This window comes from Chenopodium album, chromosome 14 (assembly GCF_948465745.1).
Source record: "Chenopodium album chromosome 14, dcCheAlbu1.1, whole genome shotgun sequence".
In the NCBI taxonomy this organism is placed as follows: Eukaryota; Viridiplantae; Streptophyta; class Magnoliopsida; order Caryophyllales; family Amaranthaceae; genus Chenopodium; species Chenopodium album.
In genome coordinates this window covers 14,470,621-14,485,499 of record NC_137847.1, presented here as the reverse complement: position 1 = coordinate 14,485,499, position 14,879 = coordinate 14,470,621, and the positions used below count along the sequence as shown (strand labels likewise).

General features: G+C 29.6%; 2 protein-coding genes across 2 annotated transcripts; both read left to right on the top strand.

Annotated features, from left to right (window-relative positions):
* The first annotated feature begins 399 nt into the window (after positions 1-399).
* LOC145577825 (uncharacterized) lies at positions 400-10,292 on the top strand. The gene is made up of 7 exons (XM_081635261.1): positions 400-494; positions 646-725; positions 1,230-1,430; positions 7,783-7,876; positions 8,294-8,374; positions 9,870-10,159; positions 10,272-10,292. The coding sequence occupies exons 4-7, from the start codon at positions 7,789-7,791 to the stop codon at positions 10,290-10,292; spliced, it is 480 nt and encodes a 159-aa protein (XP_081491387.1). The 5' UTR covers positions 400-494; positions 646-725; positions 1,230-1,430; positions 7,783-7,788.
* Positions 10,293-10,758: 466 nt separating this feature from the next.
* On the top strand, positions 10,759-12,905 carry LOC145578979 (protein FAR1-RELATED SEQUENCE 5-like). Its single transcript, XM_081636276.1, has 2 exons — positions 10,759-10,869; positions 12,367-12,905. Exons 1-2 carry the CDS (start codon positions 10,801-10,803, stop codon positions 12,745-12,747), a joined length of 450 nt encoding a protein of 149 aa, XP_081492402.1. The 5' UTR covers positions 10,759-10,800; the 3' UTR covers positions 12,748-12,905.
* Positions 12,906-14,879: the final 1,974 nt, after the last annotated feature.

The following is a 14,879-nucleotide window of genomic DNA, read 5'->3' as shown; positions in this document are numbered from 1 at the left end:
AAGTGGTTCGTCTTTGGACTACTTCTGATTTCTACAAACCACAAGATCATTATAGTATTGACAGTTGAATAGGTTGTTATGGATGAAAAGGTAATACATAAATTATTTAGAGGTTACATCATTTATTATTATTCAATTTTGCAATATTTCTTAAACTAATTAATTGGAAATACTTTTTATTTTGGGTTGATTTTTTAAGGTAATAAAATGAGTTAAGTATAAAAAAACAAGGGACTTAATTCTTGCAAAATGTGAGGATATTTCATTAAGGCCGATGTTCAATAATTTATTGAATGGCGGCAACAAAGAGGAAAGAAATTGGTTTCCCGATTTCCTTCACACGTGACACATGCCAGTTGCCTAAATAAAAAACAAAAAAATTTATTCTCTCTATTCTTCATAATAAACCGTTTTACTTTCTCTTTCTTCCTATTTTCACTGGTATTTTCTCTCTCCTCTTTGGCGATCTTCCACCGTTCTCCTCTCTTCCATGGGTGATTTCTAATTTTCTACTTTCACTTGCGAACTTGTTTCTCGCTAATTTCAGATTCGTTACTTAATTTTTTGTGCATTTTTGTTAGTTTTTTAGTGGTTTTAATTTTCGATTATTAGGTTTTTTGATTTTGTTCTTTCGCTATTTTGTAGTGCTTTTTGCCTTGTAAATTCTGCAATGGTGAAGAAGAAGAGTAAAAATTAAGAGGCAGATGATGTTGATATCAGTGCACGTTCGTATTCTAATTTCTTTTTTACAAATTTGTTTTTAGTTGATGTTGATTTGCTGATGTTTTTGTATTGCGTTTTTATGATTTTTTGTTAAATTTTTAGGAATTTTCAAGTTAATGTGTTTAATTTTGATTTGTTTTGTTGTTTATTGTATTTGATTGCTTATCAATTGATTTAGATTTTATTGATTTTAGGTTTTTTGAGTTGTTGTAAATGTGTTGTCATATGTCCAAGAACTAGTGCATGTTATTTTAAGAGTTTGCAATTGAATCTTTTGCTTAGTTATTAGGTAGAGTATGAGAATTGGAATTGTTCTTGGTTTTTAGGTAGAGTATGAGAATTGATAGGGATAATTAGTATAGTACATTATCACGTGGTTGTGATTATGTAAGTTGTTACTGAAGCTTCTTTGCAATTTGTTATTTGTGGTAGCTTAGGTTCTATAAAAGGATATGATCATAAAAGAACTGGAAATTGAGTAGTATTAACATACAAAATGAATGCAGGAGCGGACAAAGGAAATAAGAAGGTGAGAAAAGAAATGCAGTTGTGGATAGTATTGTTCATGAAAACAGTAAAAGGGGAAAGAAGAAAGCAAGAGAAGAGAATAATAATTCTTCAAAAGGAGCGCAAATTAAGGAAGAGGCCAACAATAAGCAATTGAAGATAATGAGGGTAATTCCAATAGACCGATATGATGATAACAAGTATGCTCCCTGACATTCGATTTTATATGTTGATGCACCTTATATTGTCTATGATAATTTTGTGCTAATGATGGGATAATGAACTGTGATTGATAATAATTGATAACTTTTAGTTTGCTTCCTATTCATGGAATAGTTTAGATTAGGATTAAAATAGTTTGATCATGGTAGAACAGTTAATAAATATAAAGACAATTGTTCTGTAGTTCATCAATTATATAGGTCACTTTTGTGATTATATGGGTCATTTTTGTAATTATATGAGTCACTTTGTAATTATACCTTTATTAGTATATGAGTAATATGTGACCGATTTTTGTGGTTATATATGGGTTACTTTTGTGATTATATAGGTCACTTTTGTGATTATATAGGCCACTTTTAATTTGTGGTTATATCTTTATTAGTATATGGGTAATAAGTGACTGACTTTTGTGATTATATAGGTCACTTTTGTGATTGTGGGTAATATGTGACCGACTTTTGTGATTATATAGGTCACTTTTGTGATTATACCTTTATCAGTAATGGGGAATTTTGTGATTATATATATAGGGTCACTTTTGTCGGTATATGGATAACTTTTACCAGTATAATGGTAACATAATGAAGAGCCTCAAGTTTGTTCTTATGTATAAAGTTATTGCAGGAAGGTAGCTTTAATTTGAGGCTAGTCCAGTTATTTGTTCTTATGTATGTGCTTGTGTTGTACTAATGTCTAATTTTAGACTAGAAACTATGCATTTTTATCATCTGAAGTCATCAAGAATCAGCAGCATTTGTCATTGGGAAGCCTATATAGTCTTGGTAAGTTGGTAGATTGTGAAAATTTAGTGAACCTTTGTGGCAAGCTGGTGGACCAAAAGTCATATGGTCTCTGATCTATGCTAGAGTGCAAAACTAGTCATAACAAGAGACATTTCTTCCATATTTCAAAATGATTAAATCAAGTTTTAGAAGAAATGCATTTGTCTGTTTTATTTTGACATTGGTGGGTGGATTGTGTTGATTGGTGGAGCATCTATGAGATATGAAAGTGTTTTTTTCAAGACTATTAGTTGAACTGGTAGAGTAATGTACGATTGTGTACATGGTGTGGGTTCAAGCCCCGCATAGCCTACATACAACTTGTTTATTGGTATGTGTCGTTTATCACCAATGTTGGTGTACTAACGGTCTTCGTTATAATTTCTAATTGGCATAGCACTCACTTTAATTGGAGTCACTTTTTTCCTTCTTTAGGGTCACTTTTTTCCTTCTTTAGGGTCACTTTTGCCCTTGATTATGGTCACTTTGGTCCTTGATTAGAGTCAAATTTATCTGTGAGTAGGGTCACTTTGGTCCTTGATTAGGGTCACTTTTGCTCTGAAATAGGGTCACTTTTGCTCTGAAATAGGGTCACTTCATCCTTAATTAGGGTCACTTTTTCCCTTAAGTAGGGTCACTTTTGCTCTAAAATAGGGTCACTTTATTCTTAATTAGGGTCACTATTGTTTTGATTAGGATCACTATTGTTTTGATTAGGGTCACTTTTTCCCTTGATTAGGGTCACTTTGGTTCTTAATTAGGGTCATTTTTGCCCTTGAGTAGGGTCACTTTATCCTTAATTAGGGTCACTTTTGCAGTTTTCCCCTTGATTAGGGTTACTTTTGTCTTTTATTAGTGTCATTTTTGCCCTTGATTAGGGTTACTTTTATCCTTGAGTAGGGTCATTGTTTCCTTAAGTAGGATACGTTAGTGCTTTTGGTAAGGGTCAACATCCTTGATCAAGGTCACTTTTATCTCTAGTTAGGATCACTTTTACTATAACACAGGATCACTTAGACATCTTGCAAGCTACGACATTAACCAAAATACAACATACCACTAGCTATAATCATTCACTATCTATAATCTACATAGGCTATGTAGGAGTTGAACCCACATCATGTATAACTATTGCATATTGCTCTACCATTTGAGCTAATAGCCTTGAAATCAAACACTTGCACAAGCATTCAAAGACCATGTACACCCAAACAACCACATCTAACCATTTTTATTTCGTATCCATATACCCCAAAATCAACATAAATTTATTACCACACGTTCACATGAAAGGATAACTCCTTTAATTCCATCAAATGGCACAACATAATACTTTTGTTAGTGAGTTGATAACAGGAAACATATATTCAATAAATTAAGCAAAAACAACTTTTCCATTGGAAGATTTAGTTGAAATTGTAACTAGTGAGAAATCAATCAAAATTAAATCAACAAAATACATACAAATCAACACAATTCATAAATTTTTTCAATAAGAGAAAAAAACATGAGACGATTGACACATAATTTCATATAAAATACAATTCGAAGGTGTAACACCCCGTATTTTCGAACCACTATTTTATGTGCATTTAAACCTATTAAACCTAATTTCTTATTTAAATCTCATCTTCGAAAATGAAATCTTTATTTAATTATTAAAATCGTTATTTTGATTTAAGGGTCATTATAAGCTTTTGAAACCTTAATTATAATATTTTGATAAAGCAATTGAAAATTATTATTTAAAAAGGTTTTATATTTGAGTTTTAATCATTTCAACTATATTTGACATGTCTGAATTGATATTAGCCTTAAAGGGTGATTCCTTAAGCTTAAGCGTCAATTCAGAAAGTGTTACTAAATTATATGTAATTTTAATATTTAACCTATCGCGATTGATACGGGTCATCATGGGTGATTCCTTGACTGAAGTGCCAATTTGATATGTATAAAATGATTCTATGGTTTTTAAAGACGTTTTACGTTCAATCGTATCAATATCGATATACAAAGTTGTATTGGGTTTATCAAATTGATATTATTTAAAAACTATTATTTTATTTTGTATTTATAAAACTCATTATAATGCCCTTTTATTATCTAAGTCATTATAGATGAATATGCTATTGTCAAAAAAAAAAAAAAAAAAAAAAAAACACATTATAGATGAATAATATTATTGGTTTCACTTTTCTTTTTTCTTTTATGTCTCTTTTCTGTGTATAAGAACTTTATATATTTTGTGTCGTGATTTAAATTATTGTTTTTGTAATTATTATTGATATTATTATTTAGTTTCAATAATGAAAATTATTATATCTTTTTACAATGCGTTTTCAACTCGTCTCTCGTTGTATTCCTTTCCTAGTCTAGTTTCGGGCCAACTAGAATTTGTTTCTGGGTCGGGTTTTCCCTTAACATTTTCATGACTAAATGGATTTAGATAGGCTTGCCTATTAGCTACCTTAATCTCATTCTTGAGCCTAATTTAATCATTCAATCAAGCCCAAAGGGGAAGCCTTGAACCTAGTCTACATGGGGCTTGTTTATGAGCTTCTTGTGGCCCATCTTTGCTTCATGTACACAGCTGTACAAGGGGGAGAATGTGGAATGATTTTCTAACCTATGTAACCCCCTCATTCACTCCCTAATTACACCTAATTAACTCGTCTAAAACCTCTACTTTTCCTCTTCCCTTTCAATGTGCAACTCCACCTAGAATTCATCAGTTTTAATCTTCAACTTTCACACTGCACATCTCTTCCTTTTCCCTTCAATTTTTCGTGGATTTCAAGGGCTAAATCAAGGATACAACCAAGCCCTAATTGCTTCCATTAAGCCTCAAAGGGACGTGCATGGTTTCCTGCACTGAAGAGTGGGAAACAAAGGCATTCAAGGGGGCAGATTTGGGTGTGTTCTAAGCATGGCTGCCATGATGGTTTAAGTGGTTCTTGTCCTCCTTTTGTTCTGATTTTTGGTTTTCTATTCATCAAGGTAACTAGCTTTACTCCCTTGGGTTAGAACTATTGGATTTTAGGGTTGAATTGATAGGTAGGAACATGGCTAGGATTAGGTTTATTTGTAATTTTCGTTCACTTTGTGGCTGCTGTAATTTGTGTGATTTAGAACATGAATTAGTGATATTAATCCTTGTTTTTGTGCCCAAAATTGATTGATATCAAAGCCTTGATGTTGTATGATTTTTATATGACGTTTTTAATGAGTTTATACATGATTTTGAGGCACAAAATGCACCATAGGTACTGCTGAAATGTTACATACCTGTCATGAGTTTTGTTGTGGTTGTGAGGCATGTTTAACCTATTTTCTTGGGCTTATTCTTGTTGGTTAATGTGTAGTAGCATATTAGGTATTGTTGGGTATAAGTTCCATGTATTAAACCTTGATTTTGGGCATGTCTTGGACTTGTTTTTGAGCATAGGAAACTGGAATTCGCGAATGAGTTACAGTAGTTTTGGGGTGTGAATTATGAGTTTTAAATCTGATTATATGGTTTGATTTCATGCCTACACTAAATTAGTATCATGTTAGGATGTTCCCCAATTAATTTTGCATGAGTCTAAGAACGTTTGATTTGTTTTAATGGCCTAGAAGTAAGTATAGGAGCTGCTGTCATCCACTGTGAAGGTTGTGTGATTAGAGAGTTTTTATGATATGTTTTGCCTGATTCCTAATCCCAAATGCATGGTTGACATGACCTATTATGTTTTTAGAGTGTGTACTAAAATGGGCTAAGCTTCGTTTCATGTTTAAGGTTGGTTTTTGGGGTGTTTTGTGTGAGTGGTACTGCTGGAACCTATATTGGGGCTGCTGTGCTTATGATTTTATTTAAGCATGTTAACTCTGGAATTTTAAGTACAAAATGGTTTTATATGATGCTTATTGAGTATATGTATGTTCCCTAATTTTTATTTCGCATTTGAAGTATGTTTGATTGGGTTTTTATGATGACTTTTGGACTCGTATCTTGCTTCCCTGTTTTGGTTGTTTTATGAAATTGTAGTTTGGATTTTTGGTTTTATCAAATGAATTTATGAAATTTTTATTATAACTATTACATATTAGTTGAATTATATTTTAAATAAGTGATGTGTGAATTTTGGGTATTATAAACCCTAAAGTAAAATATTTTGATGTGTGTTTGAATATGTGTGAGTTGTGATTGTATTGTCGATGTCGTAATGCTTTAGAGAAGGATAACACTGTTTTTAGCATTATTTCGCTAAGAGTTGTGAATGCACTTAATTGTTGAAATTCGATAATTAATCATATTCCTGAACTCAGACGATACCTTTTGTGGTTTATTAAGTTGAAATGTGTTTTGAAATAGAGTTTCAATTAAATTTAAGAAATATGATTTTCTTGTGCAGTTTGAATTGAGTATAAGACCATTTGGGCTTCTCTGCAGATTTCTGAGTGAAATATATTGTATTAAGTATTTTAAGTGATTTTTGAATTGTGTGTGGGGCCATAGTCGGGTGTGAGGCCGAGATGCTTCCCAATGGTTAATGAACATGCTAACTACCTTGATTGCGAGTCTTAGGTAGCTCAACCAGGGTTAATTGTTGTTGTACGGGGGTGGTGTAAGGCCGATTGGCATCTACCCATAGCCGGGAGTTTGGCCAATCTTAGACACGGTTTCTGCGAGATGACCGGTGGTTCATCCTGACAAACCTTAGGAAGTGGATTGCGAGGCCACTAGCGTTCCCTCCATGCCAATTCTGCTGTTTTGTTTTTTTTGTTTGAAATATTGAAACTATGAAATTATTACTTATTTTGTTTATATAAATTATGATTGAAATTAAATGATTTAATAATATTTCTCATTTTAAGTTTATTATGAAATATTTCATAGTTTTATGGTTTGATGGTTTTAAGTGATTTTATTTGAGTTTACAAGTTGTGGTGGTGGTGGTTTCTCTCTATTAATTTAAGTTTGGAATCTTCTATTTATGATTTGAGGGAGAACTGCTAGTTGCTCCCCACTGATTGTGGGACGTCGTTGTAATTTGCAGGTTCATCTATCTGTTTATTTGATCTATGTGACGATGGGTTGGGAATTGAGAGTTTAGAAACCAACTTTTGGGCTTGATTGCCTTTGTTGTTAGTTGTTTGTTTAAGTGCTTTGAATTTGGTTTAGTTAAGTTTTAGTTTGGCCGATAAGGGTTGTTCTGCCCTTAGCTTTTGAATGTAATTGATTTGCTTATGTTTAAGTTCATTTGTTATTGTCTTTTTCTTTACTTAGTTTACGCTTAGGTTAAAACAACTTGGAAGGGTTTTGCGTGAGACCGGACTCACGTGAGTCCGGGCTCTTTAATTAAAAAGGCGCGGGCCTGACCAACCCGACCAAAGCCCGCGCGCCATTTTATAAATTGTCTTAATTTTGTCGTTTTCATCATTTTAATCATTTTCATAAAATTTCGAGCGCCGTCATTCACTGAAATTCAACCACTTCATTTTCCTAAAATTTCATAAAATTCAAATCTGCAAAATTCATATAATTCAAATCTGCAAATTCTAGAAAAACATGGAGAAATCAAACAATAGGATGATGATTGAAGGAGATTCTGATTCACCTATAGAATCAATTTCCAGCTCAATTGCTGCTGAAAAAGGTACAATCTAATTCATAATTTTCATTGCATGTAATTTCAAATTTCATATAAAATTGATTTCGATTTATAATTCGCATGATTTCTAATTGTATTATACCGATTTTGAAATATGAATTTCGAATTATAATTCGCATGCAAGCCAAATTGAATTTCATATCGTATTAAATTTCAATTTAATATCAGATCGTATTTAAATTGGAGTTAATTTCTACTTATTATTAGCAATTAATGCCAATCGAATTTCAGATCGTAGTTAATTTCAACTTATAATTTGAAATCAGGCCTAATTTATTTTCAGATACTCAGTTTACTATAGTATTCGATCGAATTCAATTTCAACTTATGATTTGCATGCAAAACTATTTTTGATAATTTCAGATTGAAATTCAAATATACTAATACTAATGATGAATGCAGCAGATAATGCTATTCTAGAAGAAAATATAAATGAAGAAAGAGATGATGCAGAAAGAGATGAAGATACTGCAAATATAATAGGTATACAGATAATTAAATGTTCTGTAAAAGTATACTTTGTAATTTATTGATGTAATTGCAGATAATATAATTCCTGATTAATAAAACCTATTTTCTAAACAAAATTAGTAAAATAATCTAATTCCTGAAAATTTCAAAATAATTCTAACTGCATTTAAAAATCTTGTATTCCTGCCGGACTATTATTATTTTAAATGTGACTATGATTATTTTATAACTGACTATCATTATTTAAAACCTGACGATCATTATTTATTTCCTGAATAATTTTATTTTAAACCTGACTATCATATATCTGAATATTATTAACCTAAAACTGACTATCAATATCTATTTTATGACAAAAACTATCTAATTCCTGACTAATATATGATAATTCCTGAGTATTATAAATTTTAAAACATATAATTATTGTATTTTATATTAATACAATAAAACAACAGTTTATACCTTTTGTAATAGCAGTAGTTAAATTCTTATGAGATTAATTAAAATTTCTAACTGAAGCAGTTTATACGGATTTTTGTTTTTGTTTTTCTGAATACAGTTTGTTAACAATATGGTTACTTATATATAATGTTAAGAATGTGAATAGATGCAGTGTTTTGGAAGAGGGAGAGTCATACCTTTTCAATTATGTCTTTTCATTTATAATTAACCTCTTTTCTAGTAAATTCATTTTATTTTTACAATTAATTTTATGTCTGGTAAATGATTTTACATGTTTTTTGAAAATAGAAGAGGGAAGGTCATGAGTTATTAAATTCTAATTTCCTGATTATATTTATCTTAAACCTGACCATATCATTTATGTCCTCAGTAATAATTATCTATTTTCCTGACTAATATAACTTTATTCCTGAATATTATAATCTAATTTCTGATTCGAACATTATTTTGATATTTTGACTATTTTTTGTTACTGAAATTAAATTAATATTATTCCTGATTGAAACAAGTTTATTCCTGAAGCATACAATTTAATTTCTGATATATTCAAATTAATTCCTGAATAAAATTTAAAATACCTGACGTACATATTTTATTTCCTGACCAAAGAAATCTTAAAGCTGACAAACGTAATCTTATTTCTGATTGAAACAATTTTATTCCTGAAATATATAATCTAATTCCTGATATCATAATATTTTAATACCTGACATACAAAATTTAATTCCTGACAAAACAAAACTAATAAGTGACATAAATAATCTAATTCCTGAAAAAATAATCAACAACATATTATAATCAGATACAAATATTATTATTTCTGACTCATATTATCTATTTCCTGATTAAATGTAAACATAATCCTGACTGAGATCTTTTATTTCCTGACTAGTATTTAGTAATTCCTAATTTAAATAATGTAACTCCTGACGACATGATAATACTTAAGTATCATAAATTTAAAGAACATTTATTTACTGTGTATAATATTTTATTTCATGACAAAAATAAATTATGATATGTTTCATATATACTTTTCTTGCAGATTATTACAAATATGAGAAGGATGAAAACATAAGTAAATGTCTAGCAGGTTATACTGTATCAGACTACAATGAGGGATTTGTTTTATACAAAGCTCATTCAAGGACTGTTGGTTTCAGTGTCAGAAAATCAACAAAGAGAAGAGATAATAATGATCAATTGTATGAGTTTTATTTTAGGTGTTCTAAAGAAGGGTATACAAAGGGTAAAATGAAGATGGCAGCTGAACAAAATTCAGTGGAAATACCCATGTTGGGTAAAACTGATGAAAAAAAGAGAAAAGATAGGGAGGTAAATGAGACAAGAACTGGTTGCAAAGCTCATATTCGTTTCAAGAAAACCAAAGAAGGAAATTTCGAAGCTGTTACACATGAGTTGGAACATAATCATGAATTGGTTATAGCAGTTCAACGTCATCATCTAAGATCAGAAAGGCAAATATCAGCACCAATGGGTGAACTAATTGAAAGCATGGTTGAAAGTGGTATCAAACCAATGGATGCTTACAATTATATCACCAATGAAGCTGGAGGAGAAGAATGTGTAGGTCATACTAAGAGAGATCACCTAAACTATGTATCAAGGGTGAAAATGAGTATGGTTGAAGGTGGAGACATGCAGAATGTATTGGATACCCTTCAAGAGAGAGCAGATAATGATCCTTCATTCTTTTATAGACTGAAATTTGGAGAAGAAAACAATGTGGTGAGCTATTTTTGGCGTGATTATATTCTCAAATGCTTGAAGATTTCAAAGCCTATGGTGATGTTTTAATCTTTGATACAATATACAGAACAAACAAATATGGGTTGATATGTGCACCATTTGTTGGTATAAACTGTCACTGGAGAACAACAATGTTTGGATGTGCATTCATAAGTGACGAAAAGACTGACACATTTGTTTGGCTTCTTAAAATTTTCAAAAAGTCGATGTGTGGAATCGAACCAAAATCAATCTTCACTAATCAGGATCTTGCAATGAGTAACGCCATACCAGAGGTAAGAATTTTATTCTTCATAATATATTGTTCCTGGATTAGAATAACTTAATAACTGATAAAAACAGATCAATACCTGACATAAATTATATAATTCCTGATAAATATCTGTTTAATTCTTGACTAATAATATATATTTCATGTTCATAATTTAATGTAATATAATTCCTGATCAAAAATATATTAATTCTGATAAAATAAAGGCAATACCTGACTAAGATATATTAATAAGTTAAAATTATTTAATATTGATTGACAGAATCTTATTCATGATAGTAAGATTCTTAATCCTGATATATAAGTTTTCTAATACATGATTGAAATTAAGTCATTACTAATTCAAATTTATTTAAATTATTACCTGATTGAAAATGTTATAATTACCTGATATAAGTCTGTTTATTTATTTATTACCTGATTGAAAATGTTATAATTACTGAGTAAAATATTCTTATTCCTGATTGTGATAATTTATTTTATTTCTGAAATAAATATGGAATATATAACAAATTAATAATCCTAACTAAAATAATATAATTCCTAACGAAAAATTATTAATACTAAAAAAAATAATCAATATATGAATAAAAACCAACAAAACCACATCGTTTTAAACCATTACTAAATAAATCTTTTGATAATAAAAACAGGAAATACAGAAACTAGAATTTGAATAGCATATCATATTTTCCATATATTTTAATGATATTGATTGTGACTAGAAATTAACAGAAAAAAATAAAGAAAAAAACCCTAAAATCATAATCTTCTTTATGTTCTTCCTCAGATATTAACCTTATTTTTTCTTTTGATCTTCTTTTTGTTCTTTCTCTTCCTTCTTGTGTTGATCTTCTTCTTTCTGCTTTTTGTTCTCTTTCTCTTGCTTAGTTCTTCGATTTCATTCTTTTCAACCTTTTCATAGAGCTTCATCAATCCATTCTTCATTCTATCTCTTCTATCCAACAGTTCATTTAACTTTTTTTCAAAGTTATCAATTGCATTTTCTTCTGGATCGTTTGTTGAGGTAGAAGATTGAGAATTGTTTTGCATATTTGACAAATATTGAGGATCGTTTGATGAAGTAGAAGACTGAGAATTGTTTTCCATTTTTGAGGAATATTGCAAAAAAAGTTTGTTGTAGGAGAGAGAATATACCAAAGTACAAAAACATGCAAAATGTATGAATAAATAATACTTTTATAGACAAATAAAAAATATTAAAAAAAAAAATAATTTTAAATATATTCCTTTTTATTATTATTACATTGTTTTACCTATGTTATCTAATTCCTGAGGAAAAGTATGTAATTCCTAACAAAATAGTTTTAATTCCTGATTATACAAATAATCAAATTGCTAATTTCTAACTCTTATATTGTTATGCCTGAGAAAAATATACTAATATCTTACATAATTTATGTAATTTCTGACTAAATGTTTCTAATTTCTGATTATAATAGTCATATTACTGAGTACAGTAATTTTAATTTTGTTGCAGGTTTATCCAAACTCAAGACATAGGCTATGTCTATGGCATTTGCAAAAGAATTTTGTCTCACACTTTGGTACTCTAAAAACAAATCCTGAATTCAAAAATATGTTTCACAAATGCTTAAGTGGATGTGATTCTGAATCTGACTTTGAAGATTGTTGGCACAAGATGGTTCAAAAACATGGGCTAGAGAAAAAAGAATGGTTTGATAGGTTATATGGTCTACGAGATAAATGGTGCACAGCATTGAGCAAGGATATTTTCTCAGCTGGAATTCTTTCATCTCAAAGGGTAGAAGTAACAAACAGAGCAATTTCATTTAAGGCCAACAAAACCACAAAGCTTTTGGAGTTCTTTCATATTTTTGAGGCTACTGTGAAAAGATGAAGAAGCACTGAAAAGAGTGACAACTTCAGATGTACTATTGAGAGACCAAGAACAACAACAAAGATATTAAAACATGCAGCTGAAGTTTATACTCTAAACTTATACAAGGATTTTAGGCTGAAATTTGAAACAAGTCTTGGAGCATATGCAAGAGAAAAAGCCACTTCAATGCAATATGTCAAATTCTTTGATGTTTCTCTTGATGAAGATTATATGCACACCTATCAAGTCATATATTACACTCAAAACAATGAGTTTATGTGTTCTTGTATGTGCTTCACAGAGACTGGATTGCTGTGCTTTCACATTATCAAGATAATGCAAATGTACAGCATACATGCTATGTATACCAGAGAGATACATTCTGAAACGTTGGACCAAGCTTGCTAAATCAAACATTTGGGATGGCAGTGAATCAGGTACGTACATACTTTGTTATTTTAAAATTTATTTCATGTTTATTTAGTTTTAAAAAAATATCTTTATTCCTGAGATAAACATTTTAATTACTGTGATAAATAATTTGCTGACATAGATTTTCTTAATGTATAATACATGAAAAAGATAATAATATTCCTGATTGAAACAAGTTTATTCCTGAAACATACAATTTAATTCCTGATATATTCAGATTAATTCCTGAATAAAATTTAAAATACCTGACATACATATTTTAATTCCTGACCAAAGAATTCTTAAAACTGACAAACTATATCTTATTCCTGATCCTTTCTAATTTATAATAACTAATTTCTGATTGAAATTTTTTTATTCCTGAAACAATCTAATTCTTATGTAATCAAAAAATTTTAATACCTGACAAACATAATTTAATTCCTGACAAAACAACTCTAATAAATGAAAAAAATAATCTAATTCCTGAACATAATGAACACTAAACAACATATTATAATATTATTATTCATGAACAAAATATAATAATATTTGATACATTTATTATTATTTCTGATATAATGAATTATAATGAATTTTCAATGAGGCAATAAATTACTTTATTCTGTTTTGTAAGACTTTTTTCAGAAATACAATAAATTAGTTTTTCAGATTTGTATCAGTTTCAACAACATAATTTTTCTTTTTGAAAAATTTGACATTTCTACTGACAATTAAAATTTATCAGGAATAATATCAAAGTACACAAGAATAAAATCAATTTTGTCAGAAAATTTATGGCTGAAACAGAAAATAAAAATATTATCACATAGCTCGTTGCTGACTTTTATTTTCATGATATAAATAATTATATTTCTGATATTATAATATTATTATTCTTATTACTAACAAAAATGTTGTAATCTTTTTTTTTTTTTTTTTTTATTAGGAAATTCAACCACAGATCATTCATTAATAAACACTCCTTGGAGGCAATCAATAACAAAAAATTTTTACAACCTTGTGACAATATGCCAAGGGAATGAAGAAGCATCAAAAATATGTGATGATGCTTTGGAACAAATGTACAAATCTGTAAGGAAAGTGTTCCAAACAAATGAAGAAAAAATTCGTGAACTTGATGAAGAAGAAGAAAGAAGAAATACAGTTAAAGATCAAAAACGACCAAAAACAAAAGGAAGGCCAAAGAAGAACAAAAGAATTAGAGGACATTTTGAAAGAAGAAGAACAGCAACAAGAGATCCAAATGAGTTTGGAACAATAACTCCTAATCCACAACTCATTTAATTCATCCCTATTGCTGCCTTCTCCTATCATAAAGTCAATCTTCAAATTTTTTATTTTATTATTCAAGATAATTGTAAACAATACTATATTTTGCCATTTTGGGGTTTGATTACTTCTGATTAAACTAATTTTAATCCTGAGTTACACAATTTCATGCCTGATTTAATTTTTGATAACTCAATTTTATTACTGACTACTACATTTTAATTTCTGATAACCGAGTTTTAATTCCTGAGTTAATTCTTGACTTCTAGAATCTTATTCTTAAGTAAACTAATTGTATCACTGACTAACACATTTTAATTCCTGAATATAAAAATCTTATTCCTGACTAACTCAAGTTTATTCTTGACTGACTCAACTCTATTCCTGATTAAAAAAATCTTAATCCTGATTAACTCAAGTTTATTCCTGACTAATTCAAGTTTATT

Coding starts and splice junctions, on each gene's coding strand:
- LOC145578979 (XM_081636276.1), top strand. CDS start 10,801: ATGTGTGGAATCGAACCAAAATCAATCTTCACTAATCAGGATCTTGCA. Junction 10,870..12,366: donor TGAGTAACGCCATACCAGAG/GTAAGAATTTTA, acceptor ATTTTGTTGCAG/GTTTATCCAAACTCAAGACA.
- LOC145577825 (XM_081635261.1), top strand. CDS start 7,789: ATGGAGAAATCAAACAATAGGATGATGATTGAAGGAGATTCTGATTCA. Junction 7,877..8,293: donor CTCAATTGCTGCTGAAAAAG/GTACAATCTAAT, acceptor TGATGAATGCAG/CAGATAATGCTATTCTAGAA. Junction 8,375..9,869: donor AGATACTGCAAATATAATAG/GTATACAGATAA, acceptor CTTTTCTTGCAG/ATTATTACAAATATGAGAAG.